Source organism: Phyllostomus discolor, chromosome 7, assembly GCF_004126475.2.
Source record: "Phyllostomus discolor isolate MPI-MPIP mPhyDis1 chromosome 7, mPhyDis1.pri.v3, whole genome shotgun sequence".
Lineage (NCBI taxonomy): Eukaryota > Metazoa > Chordata > Mammalia > Chiroptera > Phyllostomidae > Phyllostomus > Phyllostomus discolor.
The window spans coordinates 30,490,020-30,513,379 of NC_040909.2; the positions used below are offsets into that span (position 1 = coordinate 30,490,020).

The window sequence follows — 23,360 nt, forward strand, 5'->3', positions numbered from 1 at the left end:
CAGCCGACCCAGTGAGGAGCTCTGGAGCCCAATGGCCCTTCGCAGCCCTCCTACACTAGGGCAAGGGGACCAGCCCTTTACCCCACATGAACCAGTGATTGGATGCAGGTTTCCCAGGAGGGGGTTGTAACGATGAGCCACACAGCTCTCTTCAGCTGAGATCAGGACTGAAGAGAAGCAGTTGCATGGGAGGAGTCTGGGTGGTGGGCTTCTGTGGCCAGTGCACCAACTCAGTGCAGAATCTGAAGAACCAGTGAGAGAACATAATGGTGAATGGAAAGCCCCAGGCAGAATCCCAATAGTCAGCTTGTCTAGTAAATTGATGCAAGGTCATAAAATGGTGAGTGAATTTATGCCTACTTCCAGAGTCTGTTTTCTCTCCACACTCTCCAGGAAAGAGAAGAGAGGTGAAGAATAGAACCTAAACATCCTTTATCACAAAGAGTCCAATTCCTAGATCTGTAGGATTCAAACACTGTGTGTTCTAGAGTCTAAAAGAAAGTTGGACCACAGTTGGGGTGGGGGAACACACTTACCTAAGAGCCTTGGGTGCCTGAGTTGTTGGGAGCTGTGGCCAGAGTAAGGGCAGAGCAGCGGAGCAAATCGCAGTAACAAGAGACTGCCTCCTCTCCTCCCCACCCCCAGCAACATTTCTACTGCTAAGGAGAGTGACTTCGAAAGACAACATTCCCAAGGCAGGCTGTGGTAGTGGTCTCCACACCACTGCCCAGCTGGGCCTGGGGATTAGAGCTATAGTGGGGGCTTCAGTCCTGATCCTGATTATTGGCTTGGGTTCATATCAGAGGCAGAGTTTGAACGGTGTGCCTGGACTGGAGGCCCGCCTGAGTGTAAGAGCCCGCAGGAGCCTGACTCCGTGTGGCCACCGGCTTGTCTCCTCTAAGGTCTGCTGAGCTAGGGGCCCTGTGACTGGGCAGTGAGCACACTGGGAGCAGAAGTAATCAAGCATCACCACTAAAGGGCTTTTGCAACTGGCATCGTCCACAGCTGGAAATAGAAAAAGAGAGGCAGAGGGGGCTGTAAACAAAAACAGAAATATATAATATTTACATCTGCATTTCGGCTCCCCCTTGAATATGTGACCTTGAATAAATCTTTTAACCTCTCTGAACCTCCATTTTAGAGAAAAAGACTTGCCTCACAGAAGTTTTTATGAGTCATCAACTTGTAGGAGTAAAATACATACAAACATAATCAGTGCTTCATAAATGTGTGTTCTTATGAACATTAGTGCCTCCCACCCATGGATAAACTCACCTCCTCAGAATCTGCCAGGATTTAGTCCACCACTGGGCCTTTCGTTGCCTGTAGTGGGGAATGAGGTCACAGCAGCCGTCCCCATGGCTGAGATCACGAGGACAGTTTACCTGGGGAACACAGGGCCTCACTCTGCTTCGCCCTCAATGAACATTTGTTGAATGTGTGAATGGAGAAATGAACACATGGTGGGATGGTATTAGGACAACTCCAGTTTCCCCTCTTCCAGGAAGCATTCCTGGGTTTGTCCAGCTTTCATGAGCTCCCTGTCAAGTGGCTGCACATAAAATTTGCTCCATTCAACAGAGTCCTGAATTACAGACTACCTTCCATTGCTTTTGCCTTAGTCTTTGTGTTGGTGGTTGTCTCCTTGGCTTTGACATGGACAGAATTTTATTAGTATTTCCTCCAGAAAGCTACCTCCAAATTTACATTGAATTATTCAGGTACTTAAATCCATAGATTTATATCCCAAAAGTGAATAATAAAGAGGTGGAGGACAGGTACCCTTATAATCATACAGGACATGGTTTAAGAATTGTCCTTTTCCACCTCATAGGGTTTATGAAGATTGAGTAAGATGATATGTAAAATTCCTTAGTTGAGTGCCTGGCACATAGCAGGTGCCTATTAAGTGGAAATTCAGAATTAGTGATGGTATCAGTATCAGTGCCGGAGAGAAATAGGGAAGACCGGAGAGGAAATCCTTAATCCCCACGCACACGCAGCTCAGAAGGCTGTGCTTCAGAATTCAACTGTGAAATCCAGCTCATGCCCAGCACTTACGTTACACCGGAGTGTGGGCACCCTGCCTGGAAAGGGGAAATGCGGCAATTTCACGAGGATGCACAGTGGAGCTGCCTGAGCCGTTTTGTTCCAGGCGGGCCGGCACAGGCAGTGACCCTGGGGCAGCCAGCAGAGCAGTGCCAGACGCCTGCAGCCTGCCCACTGGGCCAGGCCGGGCCGGAATACCAAGCAGCCTTGCAGGGCTCAGGGAGAAGCTATGGGGCTCCAGGGCAGGCGAGTGGTGTGCCGGAGGGAGCAGACAGCCTCTGCTCTGCCCAACCCCTCCTTGCAGACACTGCCACTGCCCTGCTAGCCATGCACTCTCTCCTCAGTAAGCTCTTTATGAGGAGGAGGTGTTGCTAAGAAATGCCACTTCAGACTGGCAGCGAGCCCCGGAGGATGTCAGGTGAAAGCCCCAATGCTCTGTTTAGATAAGTGACTCCCCGGCATGATCAGGCCAGGACCTTATGCTTCTTCTTCTCCTTCCGGCTCTTGAGAATTTGGAGAAATTTGGAGAGTGCTGGTGTGTGCTGGTCAGGTACCCCAGCCTTTTTGGGCAGGTCCCAGTACTCTCCAAGGGCTTCCTCAGATCCCAGATCCCATGATGCCCACTCACTAGGGAGCCCCCTAGACCAGAGCTCAAATGTGGGTCTGCAGGCCCGGGGTGGGGTCATATTTTATGGTTTATAGGAGACACCACAGGCTTCTCTAGGGCATGCTGGGGCCCTTGGTGGGGCCGCCTCCCAACGGCAAGGCCTCCTGTTTGTCATGCTTCCCTGTGGCTCTCGTTAGAACCTTCCAAGAGCACACATCCTGAACCAGGAAGCCAGTGCTGAGACTCGTCTCTAAAACCCGAGTCCTGGCAAACACTCTGGCCCAGCCCTTTAGGGCTCTGGAGAGAAGAGAGGGCCCGTTCACCTATGTAACAGGAAGGAGCCTGCAGTGAGGGTGCGGTGCAGGAGAGGGTCCTGGGCGGCCGTGCAGGAAGTGGGTTCCTTCTCGGCCTTCTCCTGCCTCCCTCGGTCACGTGGGTTGTAGGTTTGTTTGAACCGGTTGTTGGTCAATGAGCCACGCAAAGTAAAAATGAAACAAATACATGGGTGCATGCACACGCACACCCACACTGTCACATCACAGGACTCACATTACTTTCTGCTTTCTGCTCTCAAAGAAATAAACATCTATAATCTGGGGGTAAGCATTCAGCTGCAAATAACTCAAATGTATGGAATTATTTAAGCATCTTTTATGCTCTCATTTTTTTCAGAAAACACGGTGCTCCTTGTACGAGTCAGGCAGTGAAGTAAGTGCTGGGGTTCCAAACGCCCAAGAGCCCCACAGCCCCAGGGAGTCACCCAAGTGCAGCAGAAACTGAGACCACACTTCCCACCTGTTGAAGGCCTGTTGCTGTGGGGGGCCTCTGTGCCTCTGGGTCTCTTGTTCCCACCCCTGAAAACACCCTAAACTTAGGCACTGTCATCCTTAATGTACAGCTGAGGAAAACAAAGCTGAACTAAATGGCCTGGGGCCCCACAACTTAGTGGGGATTGCTCCTGAATTCCACTGACCCCAGGCCCATGCCTTCCAGCCAAGTCCTCAGCTGAAGGGCTCTGTGGGGAGAGGGGTCACAGTACTGGGGACAGAGTGCCCTGGCAGCCTGGCCAGGGAGCCCAGTTTCTGTCCAGAGGAGGTGAGGGACCCTGACCTTGTGAAGACAAAGCAACAGCTCAGGTTGGGGTTCAGAGATGGACACGTCACCACCTGGCAGGAAAGGGGTGTGGGCAGAAACACACGGTGAGGACGGGAGGGTCCTTGCCGAGCACCTTCTCCAGCATCGTGTGTGAGGAGCAGGCTGCCTGGCCCTGTGGAAATGACAAATGACCGTTGGTTTTCAAGCAGCATGCTTCCTTGGTCAGGAAGGCTGGGGCTGCTTGTATCACTTGGGTGGCATTTACCCCGACCCCTCAGCTGGAATTTGCACAGGTTAAAAAAAAAACTGTGCATTCAGGGTATTGGTCCCCCTGACCTGAGCACATTTCCCCTCCAAACTGCACTCTCAGACTCTGAGAATATTAAAATTGGCAAGGCCCAGATGGCATGGGGATAGATGCAGCAATAGTCAGGGGATGTCCTTCCTGCCTCTTTCCCGCAGTGGGGTCCAAAATGGGTCCACGGGTGCGCTATCTCACACAGGGTGCTGGGGAATTGCCGCAAACCCCCCTTCAGACACGTCCCCTTCAGACGCTGTCCCTGCCCCGTGGGACAGCCCTCACACTGTCCCTGCTGTCTCACCTCTGTAGAACAACTTTTTTTTTTAATTTTTTAAACTTTGGAATAGTTTTAAGCTTACAGAAAAGTTGCACCCAGTTTCCTCTGTTACCAACACCGTACATTTTTATGGCACGTTTGTCACAATTACAGAACCAAAATTATACACTGTTGGTAACTGAAGTCCATTCCTTCCTTCCTCAGAGTGCCCTCATCTTTCCCGAAGGTCCCTTCTCCATTCCAGGGCCCCCCCCCCCCCCAGCAGCACCCCACATCACACTGAGTCATTGCACCTCCTTAGGTGCTGTACAGCTGTGAGAGTTTCTCGGGCTTGCCTTGTTTGTGATGGCCTTGACAGCTCTGAGGAGCACTGCTGAGGTCATTTTCTGGAATGTCCCTCACTTGGTTTTTAAAGTGCTTTTCTTGTGATTAGACTGAGGTTGCAGGTTCGAGGGAGGAAAACTGCAAACGTGAAGTGGCGTTCCCACATTGAGGGCGCACCGTCGTGACTTTGTCACTGTTGACATGAACCCCGACTGCTAGGCTACGCAGGGCAAAGTGTGGCCCTTTTCATGAGTCCTTTCCTTCTGGTTTGGGAGAGCAGAGGGCGGTCCGGACTGGTGCTGGTGCTTTTTCCCGCGATGCCAGCGAGCCGCTCCCTGCACGTTAAGGGTTCTGCCGTTTGTTAGAAGCCGAGCTGACCTTTTCATCCATCTCCTTCTGGCTCCCATTTTTATTTGTTTTGGGAAAGTCTTTGAGAGAACATCTCAGGTGTGTGGGTTTGTGTCCCTGTCGTAGTTGATTTTCCCCCTTGTAAGTTGGCAGCTCCTCGAAGGAGATGGTCGTCTGTGGGCTCCATTCAGTGTACACACATACTGTGTACACTCAGTGTACACTCGCACAAACTGTGTACACTCATATTAAAGTCACGTCTTCAGCATGCGGCCCTTCCACTACATCCAGCCTCCTCCCAGTCCACAAAGTGCACGGGTGCCGGGGAGCTTCGTGAACCTCCTAGTGCGCATCTGTCCCTTTCTTCCTTTGGGGGAACCTGTCGTTGTAGACCAGAGAAATCACAGTGTTATAGAACGAGCCTGGGATTGAGATGTTTCCCTGTCCTTGAGTCTGGGCAGGAAGAGAGGACAGTAACGGAATGCAAATGAAAAACAGCCTGTTGAGCTCCAGCATGAAAAATCTCTGATGCAGAAATCCAGAAAGGTCGCTGAAAGAGCTTTAATTTCACTTCTACATAGATGGGGTCCAATCACCTTCGCTGCCTAACAAACCACCCAAAACTTAGTGGCCTGAAACAGTCATAATCATTCGCAGACCTGTAGTTTAGGCAGGGATCACTCATCTCTGCCCCACTGGGACTCAGCTGGGGCAGCTTGCCTTCAGCTGGAAGATCCACTTTCAAGATGGCTTAGGCCTTTGCTGGCAAGTTGGTGCTGGCTGTCCTCTGGAAGCTCAGCCAGGACTGAGGACCAGGAGCCTCCGTTCTTGTCCATGTGGGCCCTGCACGGGCTACTCGGGCTTCCTCACAGCCCAAGCTGGCTTCCGAGAACAAGCACCCAAGAATAAGAACTAGGGAGAAGCTGTATCACTTTTATTACCTGCCTCAGAAGTCACATAGAAACTCCTCAGCCATCGTCACAAACCCACCAGGATTCAAGGGGAGGGAATGTGAGCCCCACCTCTCATCAGCAGCTTTGTTTTTTAGTTGTGATCTTCACCGCTGCTGTGATTGCTGTTATTCCCTGTCTCCATGAAGCATTCCTCTGCTCACGCAGGACACTCCTTTGGATCGGAAATCTCTCAGTCCCAAGGGTCTCAACCAACCAGGGTGGGAGAAACCGGGTTTTAAATCCTAGTGCTGCTACATGGTGTCTGCGTTGACCTTAGACCGGTGACTGAACCGTGTGTTAGCATGGGTGTGGTGGGAAGTCTTGGGCAGCAGATGTATCGTTTTGCCTGTTTCCTGCTCCCAGGAGAGGACCTGTGCTTTGTGTGTGTGCTCACACGTGCCTGTGTGCGTTTTGTTAGGAAGCTGTGGTCTGTCAGCCCCAGGGCCATAGCACAAGGTAAACCCCGCTGGCCGGGGGCCGTAGGTGTGTCGGGGCGCACAGGCCCAGCTCACGTGGATTTCCACCTGCAGTGCATTAGAGATGTACTCTGGTAAACACCGTCCTGGGCCTTGTCGACGTCTCCAGACATTTCTGGAACGCACCAGGTGATGGCCTCGGGCAGCTCTAAGCACCAAGCAGAATCTGGCCTTGACCCTCACGGCCAGCAGGACTTGATGGAAGGGAACGCTTGGAATGTGGCTGCCTGGAAAGAGGGCCGCAGCAAAGATCTGCACCCAGAACTCCTGGGTTCCGTAAAGAAGCCAAGGTCACAGGCGTGAGCAGCTCTTAGGGGCGGTCGCCCGACTCGCCCTGCAGTCAGTGAGGGGTATTTATTTCTGAGTAAGAGACACTAAGCTCCGAGGAATGAATTGGTGTTCAACCTTTAAAATGAAAGGGAACATTGAAGTTTGGAGGACGAGCACTCTTGAGCACTGGGGGCACAGCACGGAAGGACAGGCCTGCGAGTCTGGGCATGAGCGGGATCAGAGGCCGGGGGGCTGGCCTGGGTCCCTCCCAGCCCTAACTGCGTGTAGCTGCGGGACCCAGGGAGGGTCATTTCACTCTGTTGGGCTGCAGCCTTCTCATCCATAAAGTGAAAGAGTTAGATTCCAAAGAGTCCTAATTAAAAGTCCCTTCCAATTAAAGGACGATAACCTTGAAGTTACAACAGTCCATTTCCTGGCAAGATGGTCCTGTTGCAGCCCATGCAGGAGACAGGCCCCCTGAGGGTCAAACGTGGTATGCCATGGATAGCCTTTTCTTTGGCTGTCGAAACATCAGAGGGAGAGCTAAATTTCTGACTGTTCTGGTTATCTATCGCTGCCAAGCAAACCTCCCCAAAACAGGGCTTAAAGAAGTAACAATTATTTTGTTCACAAATGCTAGGACTGACAGGGCGCAGCTGAGCGGCTGTCACCCGGGGTCTCCTGTGGGATTGCGATCCAGCAGTGACTGGGCCGGGGTCACCTCCCAGGCTCTTCACTCTGAGGTCTGATGCCTGGCTGGGGCCGGGACAGCAGGGCCTCCTCGGGCCTCCCTCTCACTCTCCATGCCACCTCTCCATACTCTGTCCATCTCTCTCCCCTGGTGGCCTCGGGGGAGCTGGACTTCAGCCTGGGGCTGAAGGCCCCCAAGAAAAACCTGCAGAAGATGTGTGACCCTTTCTACCCTGGCTTCTGAAGTCATGTGGTGTCACTTCTGCCTCATCCTCTTCATTGAGGAGGTCCCAAAGGCCCACCTAGCTTCAATGGGAGAGGGGGCAGACTCCACCTCTTGGTGAGAGGATTGTGGGAGAACCTGCAAATGCCATGCATCCAGGATGGCCAAGCTGCCATCTTGCTTAGTGATGGGGGTGGCTTGGAAGGCACCTCAGACCCCTTTGCTTGTGCCATAGGGTTTACAGACAATGGAAAAATAACTGACAGTAGGAACCTTGGGGAGGGATGCTCTACTTAGAAGGAGGACATACCTCAAGTTACAAGGAAAATGAGCTAGAACCCTATTTGTATTTGTAAGGGAAATTGTATCCATGTGACAAATATGCCTTATACGTGTGTGTAAGCAATTTTAAAAGAAAAATTATACCATTGATTTAATTAATGAGGCATTGGTGTGTGTGACATACCAGGACTGGGGAAGAGGAGAAAACTAAAGCAGAGATTTCCAGCACTTTTATTGTCCTATTACAAGTTCCTCCAAGCTACTTGTAAAATAAAGCAAATTGGCTGGATTGTTAAAAGAATACCAAATGTGTCATGTAGAACCCTGAAATGGAGATCCAAGAAAACAGGTGAGAGGAAAGAAGAATGAAAAGACCAGTAATAGAAAACCAGTTCCCAAAGGATTGTGGGTTATCGCATTTGGTTGTATGGTTGTTCAGAGCAGCCTGCAGGGTGGGCACTGAGAGAAAGTGGCTAAGAGCATAGACTCTGGAGCGAGCCATGCTGCCAGGTTCTGGTCACAACTCACTGTCCCCAGCTGTGCGAGGGCTGGCCGGGCCCTGTAGGTGCCTCTCTGTGCTTTTCTTCCGTTGCAACAGGGAGCTAATGGTGGTGCCTGCCTCATCCACTTGTTACAAGGATTGTGTCAGGTATGTAGAAAGCACTCAATACACATTAGCCATTTCTCTCGTCACCAACTCCCTCCTTGCCTTTGCCAGATGCAAATATCATGCCCAATATGGACTGTGGGCAACCGACCAAAGAAACAGAAGGAGGAGGGCCTTTTCTCCCCCTGGGTCCTGGGATCCTGTATGCATCGGAATTCTAGGTATGATGAGGCCTTCACCGACATCTGGGCTCCCATCAGCCTATGGGTTTCCACCCCCCACCACTTGTCCTTATTCCAACATGCTTTAAAAATCAGTTCCACATTTAAAGCACGTCAAGCTAGATTTTAGTTTTAGTCTCTCTTATATATTTGGAATTAGAACCTCCAGACGCCATTATGCAAATCAATGCAAATAGCATGCAAAAAGGACTTAGCCCCGGATTGTAGGGCACAGAGTGAGCAGGGCAGCACAAAGGGCCTGGGATGAAGTCTTGCATCTGTTGAGGGGTGGAAGGCCTGGCACGGCTACTGCGACAGGATGCTGCCCATGCATTCTGCAGCCAGCCTTTGGTGCACCAGAGGAGAGGTAAACTCTGGTCTGATTTCCACACTGAAGGTGACACTGGAGGCCAAAGGTGTTTGGGCAGTGCCATGACTTTGTAGCACCTTTCATGATGCAACTGAAAGTTGCTCTGAAATAACAGCTGTGATCCAGTCTGTCTCCAGACAGCTATGTGTTCTTAGACAAGTGACTGCATGCCTCCTCTGCCCCCTCTGTGAAATGAGGAGTTGTGTTGAGTTACCTGTAGGGCCCTTGCACAGTGACAGCTAAATGTCTTCCTCCAGGTAAAACCCTCTGCAGCCGGGATGGCAGGATCAGTTCATTGTTCCAAAGGGCTACTCTGAAATCTAAAGAGATCATTTAACAGTTCTCCTGGAGAGAAAAATACTTTAGGGTATGCAGAGGCAAACAGACTTGCTTACACTGTAAGTCTTACAGCGAAAGGGTTCAGCCCTGCACCTCCTCGCTGGGAGGGTTCTAGCCCCGGAGGTACTCCTGGTGGGAGAGTCAGGGGGCATTTCTTCCCCTGCTTGTTATAGAGCACCCTCTGCCTCTGGAGTGCTGCAAAAGTTCTAGAGACCGGGGTTGCTCCTGTCCCACCTGGGCCTGTCACTGGGGTCACTTGGGGGCTCTCTGAAAGCTTGGCACTGCCCTTCCCACTCCCACAAGGCCACGGTGCCCTTGGTCTCCAGCCTCTGGTTGTACTGAATACATCTGGTGCTCCACCCCAGGAATTCTCTGGCCCTTACCTTTACCACCAGCTGCCATGGCAGCCACCAGCTGGGGGCAGGTGTCACCAGAGGGCCCCTCTCTGACGCAGCCCCATGAGAGGAAGTGCCATGGCAGGGGCACCCATGGAGCAGCCATGGGCCCTCGGGGATGGGAGCTGCCGGGTAAGTGCTCATCTTACATGGATGCTGTGGGGTGCATCTGCTCGGCCCCTCAGACATCCCCAGTGAATTTGCATTGCCCACTCTAATCAGCTCATAACTCGCCCTTGGATTGATTTTCTGTGTTTCACTCATCACAGCCCAGACACCCATCACCACCCCCTCAGATCACTTCCCAAAATACACTGCCTGCACACAAGCCCCTGTCTCCACCTCTCTTTTTTGGGGGGATGGGGGGTGGGGGAGGGGATCTCTAATGTAAGTCATCTGGGCTGCCATACAAAGTTCCCCAGACAGGGAGCTTCAACAGCAGAAATTTGCTCCAGAGTTCTGGAGGCTAAAAGTCCAAGGTCAAGATGCTGACCATATTGGTTTCTGATAAGGCCTCTCTCCCTGGCTGCCGGGGCTGCCCTCTCACTGTGTCCTCCACAGGAATTCAAGTGCTTCTGGTGTGTCTCTGGGCCCTAACGTTGTTGTTGTTGTCGCCAGGACCCAGTCAGGGTGGATCGGGGCCCCCGTCGTGGCTCCATTTTGTTTTGATCACCTCTTCAAAGGCTCTGGCTCCGAACACAGTCACACTCTGGGGTGCTTGGGGTTAGGGCCCCCACATATGAATCTGGGGGTGCCCGGTTGGGTTCACAGCAACACTTATATCAAATCAAGGCAGTCAGGGGCCAGACAGAGGCTTATAACGGAATGTCCCTCAAAACATGAGAGGTCTGGATACCAGTTCTTAGACTGTCCCTGTGGTATAAGCCAAAAAGGGAGAGGCTGAAGGACCCCGGACTGGTCAGGGCATAGTGGTGCCTCGTTTCTTCTGCGGGTGTGACTCCACGCCCTCTTCTTCCTCCTCCTGTAGCATTGGAGACACCCAACCAGGAAAAGCGTGCATTTTGGAGACAGCCCTGGTTTCATATACTTCCGATACTGTGGGGCTCTGAACATGTTACTTAATCTCCCTGAGCCTCAGTTTTCCACCCCTTCCCGTGGCTGGAAGGATGAAGTCAAGCATGAAAAACTGGGCTGGAGCAGGTGCTCAGTAAACAGTTTTTAGGGTTTATTTGAATGAGCAGAGTGCACTGTTGATCTATGGGCTAGATCACAAATGAAAGCTTAGAAAAAATAGGTTGTTTAGGGCAAATTGTCAGTCCTAGAGTTCGTGGGTGCTACAGTCTATGTCAGACCTACTGTCCCTCAGCCCCCCCACCCCCTAATTTACAAGTGCAGGGTGAGGCGGACACCCGTCCACTCCGGAACCCCACCCCACCCCTAAGCTGGAGGTAGCCCCAGTGGTGATCTGGGCCTTGCTTCAAAGGCATGTCAGGAGATGGTCACCCCCTCTCTGCTTCTGGAAGCTCACCGGGGCTCCTTCCTTCCCCTATGAGCAGCTTTGCTGACTGTCCCAGACTCCCAGGCATCACCCCCAAGACCCCAGCTCCAGCCATCAGTCCCGCTGGACCGTGGTTGGGGAGGGAGGCTCCAAGAGAGTAACCAGACAGAGACAGATCTCTGCTGTGCTGTAGCTGTGACGACTAGCAGGGCTGAAGGAGGAGCATGCAAGTGACCATGGCGGGGCTCGTGCGAACCAGCAGGAGTTCCCAGTCAGAACGAGGCCCTGGGGGCTGCCCCTCAGCTGGACATTCCAGCTCTTTCCGGGCCCTGTGCTGTGCAGGGGTGGCCAGTCTTCCGGTCTCTGGTCTGAACAGACCCTGAGTCTCACGTTTATGTGAGGTGTTACTTTGAAACATAGGCACCGGCTGTCATGATGAATAAAGTCCACATATATCTAGAATTGTTTTTAAATTTCTTTTTTTTCCTTGCGTATTTTATGAATGAACTAAAAGCATGCCACTGACCTTTGGGCAAAATCCATGACTTTCTTTTAATGCTCAAAAGGGCTTCTTCTGTGCAAAAGGTCTGGGCACCAGCAGTGGAGTCCCAGAGTTCAGCACCATGGGGAAAGCAGTGAGCACTGATGACAGCCACAAAACCAGCTGGTTCTTGTGTGGTGCCCCCTCGGGGCTCTGCTCAGTGCTTTGCAGGTGCCTAGTCTGGTCGCCCCCCTCTGGACCCCTGTCCCCTGTGTCTGTCGGTCTCCAGTGGCACTGGGACATCTCTCCTAGTTGTGGGATTGTTCGTGGATTTGTGCGAGCAAGCTCAGGGACAGAGACTGCTCTGTCGTTTTGGGCCCCACAGGGTCCAAGAGAGGGCATACCCTCCTTAATTGTCAGGTGGGCATGAACGAACAGAGGTCTGTCTGTTTGTTCCTTTGAGAAAAGACATGGGAACTGGCTAGCTTTGCCCACCTAAGCCTGCCTCATCTGACTCGGGGTGGCTCACACAGAGCTGCTGGCTTCCCTCTGGTCAAGCTGGCCTTGACCCCATCCTGGCTGCGGAGGGCCAGCAGGCACTCAGAGACCACAAACTGCCTCCCACTCCCAGCCCCAGCCCCAGCCTGTTTGGAGAAGCTGCCTCAGGCAGAAGGCTGGTGGCATTTGGGAAAGGCTGGGCCCAGCCACTTCAGCTGCCACTGGTCCCCCGGGGCTGGGTTATCCTCCCAGCAGAGCTGGTGGGCACCTACCTAACAGACCTGCCAAACTCCACGAGTCTGCGTCCGATGCGGGCAGGGGGCAGCGTGGACCTCAGGAGTGATCCCGATGTTCCCCAGGGTCCCCGCACCTCACAAGCTCAAGGGGTAGGGAGGCCCAGGTGCTGAGCCACTCCCCAGGTGTTCACTTCCTCTCCCTGTCTCCCTCTCAGGCTTCCTCCTGACCTTGGCCCTGACCGAAGCACCGGTATTTGCTGCCCAGGAACCATCTCCCAGGGAGTCTCTTCAGGTCCTGCCTTCAGGCACCATGGTGACAGCACCACTCAGCTCTGCCAAACACTCATCCGAGATGGCTGCCCCCACCTCCGTGGTGACGCCGAGCCCCCGTCCTGACGGGTCCTTCTCACAGGCTGAGGCCCCCGTGACAACAACAACACCCTATGCAGATGGACACCCTCCTGCCAACACCTTCTCCACCATGTTGGCGGCAGCAGCCACCCGTCATGCTGAAGGCCCCCCCACCACAGGGCCCCATCCTGCTGCCATGGCAACCACATCCTCCCACTCAGAGGACCACCCCCTGGGGGAGGCTGGGCCCACCATCCTGCTGACAAACCCAACTGGAGCCACCAGCCACCCCACCACTGCACCCCCTCGGGCCAGCACCCGCAGGCCCCCCAGGCCCCCAGGCTCTTCCCGAAAGGGGGCTGGTGGTTCTTCGCGCTCCGCTCTGCCTGCGCTCAGTGGCCACTCCGGGAGAAAGGAAGGCCCACGGGGAAGAAACCAGAGCTCCACACTTCCAGGGCAGAAGCAGTCCCTGGGGAAAATCTTTCACTTCTACAAAGGCAACTTCACAGGCTCGGTGGAGCCCGAGCCCCCCAGCCTCACCCCCCAGAGCCCGCTCTGGGATTTCTCCTTCTCGCCACAGACCCCGACAGCGGCCACAACCAGGGCGCCCGGCAGGACCTCGTGGGCACCGAGCACCGCCCCCTCGGTGCGCACAGAAGACAGGCCCGGCCTGAGCAGAGCAGACCAGGGGGGTGGCCCCACCTTCACCAGCCGAGGGGGGGCGCCAGGCGCCACAGCAGCCTCAGGTGCCCCTGCCGGTCCACAACCCGCCCCAGTGCCTTCTCAGCGCCCCCGTGCTGACCCACCCGGCAGCACCGGCCACAGTGACTCCTGGCTGGCTGTCACCCCTGGAACCAACAGACCTCTGTCTGCCAGCTCGGGGGCCTTCACGGCCGCCACGGGGCCCACCCAGGCTGCCTTCGATGCCAGTGTCTCAGCCCCTTCCGAGGGCATTCCTCAGGGAGCATCCTCCGCCACATCCTCTGCCCCTCAGGTCCCGGCCCACCCCCCCGGGGTCTCAGAAAGCACTGTTTCCCAAGCTGAGGAGGAGCCTGTGGCCACCCCCACCGTGACCAACAGGGTACCCAGTCCTCTCTCCACAGTGGTGTCCACGGCCACAGGGAACTTCCTCAACCGCCTGGTGCCCGCAGGCACCTGGAAGCCTGGAACAGCAGGGAACATCTCCCATGTGGCCGAAGGGAGCAAACCCCAGCACAGAGCCACCATCTGCCTGAGCAAGATGGACATCGCCTGGGTGATCCTGGCCATCAGCGTGCCCATCTCCTCCTGCTGTGAGTGCCGGCCCTCTCCCCATGCCTCCCTCCCCTCCTTCCCCTCCCTCCACCCCATCAATGTGTCCGTCCCCAGAATCCCCTTGCCCCAGAGTTGGTAAGTCCCCACAGAGTGGGCTGCAAAACTTCTCAGAATCCCAGGGAACAAGGTGGCAGAACAAAAACCAGAGCTTATCCCAGCCCTGGTCCTCAGCCCTGCCAGGCTGTGGCTCAGATGCCCACAGGCCATAAGGCACAGCTCCCAGGAGCCGGGGCGGCCCGCAGAGGCAGTCCAGTTCACACCTGCCTTTCGCAGGAAGAAATACCAAGCTGGGGAGGCGACGTGGCTAGTCAAGGCCCCAGAGCTGGTGAGAAGCAGGCTGGGATGAGAGCTTACAGTGCTCGTCTTTCAGCCCAGTGCTCTAGTCAGGACACCACCCTGCCCTCAAGGTCACCTGCTGATGCCGCAGCGACAGGGCAGCCAGGCCCTGGTGAAGTCGGCACATGGACAGCAGAGCCCTTGCCTTCTTTCCCTGCATCACTCCCATCTCCCTTCCTGTCTTCCTCTCCTCCCTTGACTCTCCCCCGCCCCTTCCCCAAGAAGGAGGAGGAGATGAAGCTTTGATCCTGCAGGAGTTCTATTAGCCTTGGCAAAATACAGTCCTTGCACCTAAATTGAGGCTTCAGAGTCACCTGTGGACTTAGCTGTTCTCCCCTCCCCGCCCCCCTTCCATTCGTCCCTTGGTGGTGTGAGCTGCACACAGTGTGGACCTCATCTCTGTCTTTTGCTGCCACTAGTGTTGGAGGAGCAGGGCTTTCCCCAGGCCAGCAGCACCTCCTTGCTGCTGCCTGTCGCTCCTTTAATGAGGAGTCGGGAGTCTGGCTCCCTGATGTCTCCAAAGAGAACCCGATGTAATCCCTCAGCACCCCAGGGCGCCATTTCTGTCTTGCCCAGGTACCTGACCCTAGACTCTTAGAATGTCCCTGATAACCCCTCAGGAACCCTCACTGAACTCAGCCTCAGCCCACCCCCACGCAGTTGCCACCCAGCCTCCCTCTGAAGCTGTGCTCCTCACTCACTGGACAGCCCGTCCTCCCTCCGGTGGTTACCCAGCTCTCCTGGGGGCCTGACATTGGCCTCCCTGTAATTTTCCCTCTCTGGTCCCAAGCCGTGCCCCCCGAAGCTACGCAAAACCAGTCAGTCTACCAGCCCCTGAGATGTCTGCAGTGGCTCTCTCACGGTCAGCCTCCTCTTTTTCCAAGCTGCTTGTCCCTGTGCCTGCTAGTCTCTTCACGGGACGGCATGGTGCTGGCCTGCCCCCTGCCCCCTGCCCCTGCCCCCTGGGTGGTCTCCAGTTTATCCTTGCTCCCCGACGGGAGAGGACAGCACTGCACGTGCCCGGCCCCGCTGGCCCCATTCAGGCGGCGCACACTGGCATCGTCTTTGTTGGTAGCACTGACTGCCGTGTCCCCCCATGGGCTCCCCCAGTTCTCAAGAGGGACGACGCCAGAAACTTCACAGGTCGTTTGAACATTAGGGCAGGAGGTGCGTGCCTTCGACGTGAACGTGGTCTTTGCTTGGCCTTGTACTCCCACAAGACCTTGTTGGTCCGGATTCTGGGTCCTTTCCAGGAGCCGCCTCTCCCAGCTTTCTGTCTCCTAGTGGAGGAGCAGCGCAGCCCTCCCATGTCGGCGGGGGGGCAGCCGCTTCTGCTCGGGGACCCCGTTCAAGGGCCAGGACCAAGGCTCGCAGAGTGCCTCTTTTCTTGTTTCGTTAGGCAGCTTCGTTGTCTCTCCTGCAAACACACGCCTGTTCTTAAAACTGTGGTTGCCCACTTCTAAAGCAGAAGAATGATGATGAGAAAATATTGCACTATTAGCCAATAAACAATCGATAATGGTCATATTGGAGAAGTGACCACATGAGAGACAGCGTTCTAACTTTCCATTCTTTGTAAGTGTCTGGAGGCTCTCATTCCCGAAGTCAGTTCCCATGACTTTTAATCATTCCAAGCTTAGGACAGACTAGCCAGAGGAATAAAGTAAAGACAGACACAAGTGAATACACAGTTCAAGGAACACACCTTAAAGGCAGGCAGTAAGTCCCCAGGCGAAGTGACTTGCCAGGGCCCCAGTCACGGAAGAGGCAGCCTGGACCTGGTGGTAGAATGCCCGACCCAGCACAGTTCCTCCCGAGCACCCGTTGTGTGCCAGGCACTGCGCCTAGGATCAGGGAATCAGAGGCCGAGACATGGCTGCCCCACTCCCAGTGCCCTCTGCCCCGCACCCCTATTCCTCTTTCCCTGGCCTGGATGGCACAGAGTAGGTCTCGCCTTTGCCCCCTACAGGCCACACGTGGGTTTGGCAATTCTAAAAACACCACTCCGGCCCTTTTGCTGCGTGTGAGTGTGAGATCAGGTCAGATCTTACTTCAAAGCCAGGAAACCCACAGGCTGCCCAAGCCGTGAGAGACATTGTCAGCCAGGACCAAAGCAAGGACACGGCCTGGGCCTCCGTCTGGAGAAGGCTCCTGGCAGTGACGGCCTGCGTGAAGGGTGATATAAACCTTTGCTCAAAGCGGACTCTTGCAGCCCCTGGGAACCTCAGATGCCCTTTGCGTTTCCACCCTCCTCAGACCCCAAGGCTCCTGCCTCGGCCCTGGCTGCCTCTGCACATAGCTCCCTGTCTTCTAGGTGGCCTTGACCTCTGTAGGGCCGTCGTTAACCCTGTGAAGGCACAGAGGAGAGGAAGATTGAGACAATACTCATCCAGCTGCAGACCGCTGTGGCCCTCCAAAGCTCGGGAGCGAATAACCAGTCTGCTTTCAGAGTTCTGCCCCACTCTGGTCCTCAGGGGAGCAAACAGACCTCTTCCAGGTCTAAGGGCCCCCAGTCACACCTTCTTGGCAGCGACCTGTATCCTAAAGCTCACTCAGCAGCCCTCAAAGAAGGTCCTCCTCCTTGGCCATTTTGCCAGATAGTTCGGCCATTCCAGATGGTACCAAAGTGCATGCATAGATTTTTCTACATGTGGCTTTTCAGACGGGCCCTGGCCCTGCTTTTCCCCATCCACCAGAAGCCAGACCTTGGATGGCCCGGACTGCGGGCAGGCAGGTGCTCTGGCAGAAGCAGGGGGTGGTCACAGCAAATCTCAGGCCTGCCCAGACAGGGATCGCTGGTTCCACCTGCCCTCCAGGTCGTGCGCCCCACCCAGTGGCCAAAGGGCCGATGTGCCAGGACGGAGGAAGGCTTTGTCTCTGGAGCCAGGCCCCGGACAGCCACACAGGGTTTCAGATGGCTGAGAAGGGAGATGGATTGGATCCAGACCACGTTTGGCTGGGGCAGGGGAGCCCGGTGGCTCCTGAGCTGGTCTCTGCTGCCACCATCAGGACGCTCAGAGCCCACCACCTCCCGCTGGAGCCTCTGGGAATTGCAGACCCTCCCTCTCACCACTGTCAGTGCCCCCAGCTCTCACCAGGCAGTCAGCTGTGTCTGTGCCAGGCCCCCAGGCCACATCCAGTCTTGAGAATGTCTTCTCCCAGCCTCCCTGGGAGCCGAGGGGGCTTTATGGAAGGTGAGAATGGGAAGCCGGGCCAGTGTGCCTGCTTTTCGTCCCCAGTCCGCAAGGAGCCCGGCCCAAGCAGAGCAGCAGAGCGGCTCCTGTGAGGGGCCTTGGGCTCCTCACCCGGGGCGACAGGCTTCCTTCCACGTGTGTGGCAAACGTCACTGGCGTGTCAGTGCAGCATTCAGAGAGATGCCACACCCATGTGCACAGCGCGGTGCTCGGCTCTGTCAGCTGTTCTGTGAATGGTCAGATCTGAATGTCTGTGTGCAGTTTACTCATGGGCCCAAAAGGACAGTAACTGTATAAGAAAACCTGGGCCAGAAGTGCTCTTTCGGCGAATGAAGTGAAAGAGATTGGGACCAGAAGGAAGTGTAAACCGAAGGATTGTGTCCCTGGGGCTTATGAACCAGTTGAAGGAGGAGCAGGGAGCAGCAGCCTTAGGACAAGGCAGGCTGTCGGGGGTGGGGGCGGGGGGGTGGTGGGAGGCCCTCAGCTGCACCAGGGTCACTCAAGCCCAGGCTCTCACGGCTCTTCCCTGTGCTTCCCAAACAGCGCCCCCTGGGGGGAACCTTGGGCTTCCTCAGGCATGTTCCCACCGGCCAGTGTGGGGAGTCAGAGAGTAGGTCCCTAGACCTGGTTCCCCCAGGCCCATGGAGCCCAGCCTGGCATCCTTCTGTACAGAGACCCCACCCCGGACCTCCCCACTCATCCTCCAAGGAGGGAATTGATCGCCCACAGCCTGGCACGCCCCTCGGTTTGGCACCCCTGACCCATCCTTCCCTTGAGGGTCTCAGGTCTCTCGTGTACAAAATGAAGGGGCTACCCAGGAAAATGTCAGGGCTCCCTGTTCTCGCTACCTTTCCTCACTTTCAACCTGCGTGGGTCCCCTGAGAGGAAGCCTGGGACGACAGGAAGACTTGGCTTGGGGACCAACACACCCGGATGTCATGCCAATGCTCCCGCTTGTAGCCTGAGAGACTCAGCCGAGTTACCTAACCATCAGTCCAGTGCCTTCTCACCTGTAAGAACAGGGCCAGTGTTCACCGTGTTAGTTCAGGCCCTTCAGGGGGCAGACACCGAGACAGGGTTAGGCCTGCGGGAGGTTTACTGGGGAAACCCCTGTGACACGTGTGAAGGAAGGGGCTGGAGAAGGCAGGGAGAGCCTCCGGCTGCAGTGCAGGCCTGACGCCTGAGAAAGCAGAGGAGAAAGGAAGGAGCACTGAGCAGGAAGAGTCTTGGACTGCAGTGCAGCTTGAAGGTGGTTTCTGATGGGCCATCAGGGGCATCCCCTGTCCTGCACGAGCCCCTGCTACCCTCAGTCACAGCCAAGAGCAGCGTGGCCTTGGCCCAGACGCCGTGCTGGGTCCACAGGGCGGCAGCCAGGGCTGTCCCTGAGCCATGCTCCCCACGGCAGATGCTTCTAAGCAAAGCATCTGCACGGCTGCAGCGCCCACTCCAAAGCCCTGCTCAAATGCCCGAGACGGTGCCGTGGAGAAGGCGCTCAGGAAGTGGCAGTGGTTGCGTGGCCATTGTTATTACTCATCTTACTGTTGTGGGGGTTTGCTGCACATGCTCCACAGGCCACGGGGCAAGAGCTTTCAGCAGGTGTTTAGAAAGGTTGAATCCTCCGGGAGCCTGGAGGATTTCATTTCCATTTCCTGTCACACAGTGAGTCCACCCCTGGAGTCACGGCTCTCCCAGAAATGTCAGCACATGCCCCAGGGCTCCATCTTCGAGTCAGTGGCCCTCCTCCTTCCTGCCACACACTGACGGGTCATGGATGGGTCCCCATGGACATGCCTAGGAATCTGAGAGAACTTGCTTAATTCTCACTCCTGTTTTAAAACTTGAGGGAACAGAGATCTCCTTGACCCCAGTGGAGTCTTGGCGGCTCTGGCCTTTGGCGAAACAGAGCAGCTGAAGCTCTTAACTAAATCAGAGCGGAGGTGGCTCATACCTTGTGTTTGCCTAGAGCTGTGCAGGTAACAAAGTGCCTCGAGTGACTGAGGCGTGCTCCCTCCAGTGTTCTGGACAATATGGGAGAGCAAGCATGAGCCCGAGGGTCACAGGCACTGGGTCCAAGTTCCAGCAATTAGCTGGGTGAGCAGGATCAGTTTTGTTAACCTCCACGAGCCTCTTCTGGACATGGAAAGAATAACAGCACCTGGCTCAGAAGGTCCCTTTGTGGGTTACATTGGACTGTGAGATGCCAAGGTCGGCACGGGGAATATGTTACAGACTCTGGAAGTCCAAGTGGTACTTTTCTTTCTTGGACAGGTCGGGTCACTGAAATAAGGGAAGTTCTAAGCCATGGGTGGAGCCTTGGCCTGGCGCCACCCGACAGTCATGCACCGAGTTTTCCTTTCCAGGTCCCTCTTGTGGGGGATGCTGGGAGCAGGAGAAGACCCTCGTTAATTAAGCACCTGTTGTGCATCAGCATTCGAAGCATTTCGAGTTTGTGCCTAACTTTCCTTACACACCTGTGAAGTCCATAGTAATCAGTTTGATGAAGTGACTTTACCTAGTGTAACGCCTGGCAGAGGCAGACTTGAACCCAGGTCTTTTGGACTCCAAGCCCCTGCTCTTTCTATGGCCAGACCTGCTTCTACTATGTCAGTGAAATGGCCCTGGAGAGGCACTGAGAACTTCTGGGAGAAATGCAATCAGGACGACAGCACTAATAACACGTGAGGGAGAAAGAGGTAGGAACAGAACCCCCTGTGCCAACCCTCAGGCCATCCCACAAGAGTGCCACCCTTCCCACAGGATCCCGGTCCTGTGTCCCAAACAGACCCTGAGCTGGGAGCCAGGGCAGAGTGGATTTAGAGGGAGCACAGTCCTGTGGGGAGGAGGGACCGGGGTCCTAGGTTCTGCCACCTGTGCCAGCCCGGGCTCACAGCCCGTGGTTTTGTTGCACCTAAGCCCTTTATGGCTGCTGTTTCACCAGCTCGAACTCCCCAGGGTATTTCTCTACCGCAGTTCCAGGCGCAGGGTGGAAAGGTGGTTGTGGTGAAGGATAAAGACACCAAAAATGGGGAGATGGGACCTGGGGGCTTGCGCCAGCCTTGCCATCCACACCTGTGACCAGCGATGAGTCAGCTGGGTGCTTTGGATGCAGTGTCCTCATCTGCAATGAGGAGGTGCCCTAACTGAGCAGCGTTTGGGGCTGGGCTCTGCTGCTGCCCCACCCCCATCCCCTTTACCAGCGGAGGAAGGACTTCAGAACAAAGGGAGAGAAGGAGGGGGAGACTCACAAAATTTCCAAAAGTCTATACCAGCCAGCCTAAAATTCCTTATAGCTCAAACATCCAGAAATTTCCTTTATATTTTTAAAACTTTTTAAGGAGACCTGGAAGAATGGTGAGCAAATTAGAAGTCTTTTGATCAAAGCAGTTTGGATGAAATGGAAACTTCTCAGGTCTCTTGACTTTGTCTGGAGGAGACCCTCTCCGGCTCAGATGCCCACTGGGAAGAGAGCCGCAGAATTCCTCCTTTGGGGAGAATCACTCCCACAGAGGCCTGGGGTGCGGGCCCCGAAGTCTCAGCCTGTGCCGGACCAGCTTTTGCAGCTACCCCACACACGCCTGGCACTCGAAGGCCCCTGGTGCGGGCCACACAGGCTGCTATGGACAGAGCTGGCCCTCTGCTGCCCCCTGGTGGCCATGGCCATCAGGGTGCCAGCCTCTGTGGATAGTGCAGCTTGCGACCCTCTCCCCCCAGCACAGGTGGGTGGCACCTCCAGGGTGTCGGATGCCGCCCTGCCCACCCCTGGTCTGGTGTGTCAGCCACCTTACAGGCTCTGGTGGTGGCAGCCTGGACAGGAGACGTCGTCTTCAGTTACTGGCTTCTCCCCAGGAGGGGTCCTGTCACACTGGTCACTGCATCACCTACTCCCCACTGCATGAGCCTGGACAGGCCTTCCCTGTTGGCCCAGGTCACTCTGTCCACACCTGGTTCATCAGCCGCATCCAAACAGGTGCCCTCCTTCCCGATTGGGTCCCTCTGGGCTGTGCCGGCTGCTGCCTCGGCCTTCAGTGTGTCGGTGCAAGGCAGAACCATGGAGGGTTAACAGCATAGACTTCGGAGTCAGATGATATCGGGGCTTGTTCTCAGTGAAGCCACTTCACCTCTCTGAGCTCAGTTTTCCTGTCTGTAGTGTGGGGACCCCAATCCCAACAGTATTGAACTCATGGAGTTAAGTTAGGGAGTAAATGAATTAATATTTACAAAGTGTTTAGAACCCTGCCTGGCACATACACTATGTAACTGTCAGTGGCTTTTTTTATGATGGTGATACTGATGGTGATGATGCCAGAGCAGCTTTTGAATCGGGCCCCGAGACCTCGGCCCAGGATTCTGCTCCGTGAGCCCCTGCCATCCAGACCGAATGTGGAAGCCAGGACCCGCCAGGCTCTGCCCCTCTTTCTGCCACTGGCGGCTCATCAGTCCAGCAGGGCCACTCGGCACATGAGCTGTTCTCTGCAGCCAAGCTCCCATCCCACCGAACGAACGAGCACGGCCTTGCCTTGGAGCAGGCGCCGGGAGCAGCACCGCGCTACCCACAGATCACTGAAATCACGTGGGGCCTCTTGCCCCCAGCCCTGTGGACACAGCCCCTGAACCCTGCTCTGGCCTCATCCCCACCTCACTCCTGCACACTCATCGCCCCCCACGCCAAGCCATGCCGCTCTTTCCTCACAGCAAGCTGGTCCCCACCTCGGGCCCTTGGCACCTGCTGTGTCCTCCCCCTGGAGCACACCGCCCCTGTTCAGCACAAGACCAGTGCCTCCCTCCTCTGAGCTCCAAGGTCACCTGCTCAGCGAAGCCTTTGTGCTGGTTCACTCTCTCCCCCAGCTCACGTCCATTGTCCCTCCCACTTCACGCTGTTTTGTTTTCCCCAAACAGTTATCACTAGCTGAACTGCCTTCTTTATTCATTGTGTCTTCCGGGGATATATTGTTTGACCCCCCACCCTCTGCACACCACCCCTGCAGACACACAGTAGAAGGGAAGCTTATGAAGGCAGAGCACACTTGTCTTTCACCCCAGCACCAGGCACAAGGCACTCGGCATAGATAGGTATCTGTTGAACAAACAAACAAGCAAATGAATGAAGGGGTAAGTGGCTGAGTGTATGACATCCCCGCTGCTCCTGGAGACCGGCATCCATCGCTCGGGAGTGCAGGCTCCACCGTGCTGGTCCCCTCCCGGCCCCCTCTGACTCGGGCTCTCTCCGCAGCGGTCTTGCTGACAGTGTGCTGCCTGAGGAGGAAGAAGAAGACGGCCAACCCGGAGAACAACCTGAGCTACTGGAACAACGCCATCACCATGGACTACTTCAACAAGCACGCGGTGGAGTTACCTAGGGAGATCCAGTCCCTCGAAACCTCTGAGGTAACAGGCTCCAAACCAGGGGTGCCCCCTGGAAGGGCTGGCCCCACTGCCGGGAAGAGCACAGGCTCCAAAGAGAGCAGGGGCGCACCTGCTCACCCCCTCAAAGCCTGGTCTGCAGACCAGCAGCGGCGCACCCCGGAGGCTGCAGGCCCCACCCAGCCTTACCGAATCGGGGTCTGCATTTTAGCGAGAATCCCCAGGGGCTTTATACACATGTTAAAGTGTGGGAATCACTGTTCTTGGGGCTTTGAGTTTCCAGGAACAAGCCAACAAATACCC

At 55.4% G+C, this 23,360-nt stretch overlaps 1 protein-coding gene across 2 annotated transcripts in view; it reads left to right on the forward strand.

Annotated features, from left to right (window-relative positions):
• The window catches only part of TMEM108 (transmembrane protein 108), a 295,467-nt gene that overhangs the window by 268,113 nt on the left and 3,994 nt on the right, over positions 1–23,360 (forward strand). For both annotated transcript variants that reach the window (XM_028518477.2, XM_036030662.1), the window contains exons 4-5: positions 12,717–14,144; positions 22,927–23,081. In XM_028518477.2, coding sequence (XP_028374278.1) covers positions 12,717–14,144; positions 22,927–23,081 — 1,583 coding nt within the window. The remainder of the gene's footprint in view (positions 1–12,716; positions 14,145–22,926; positions 23,082–23,360) is intronic.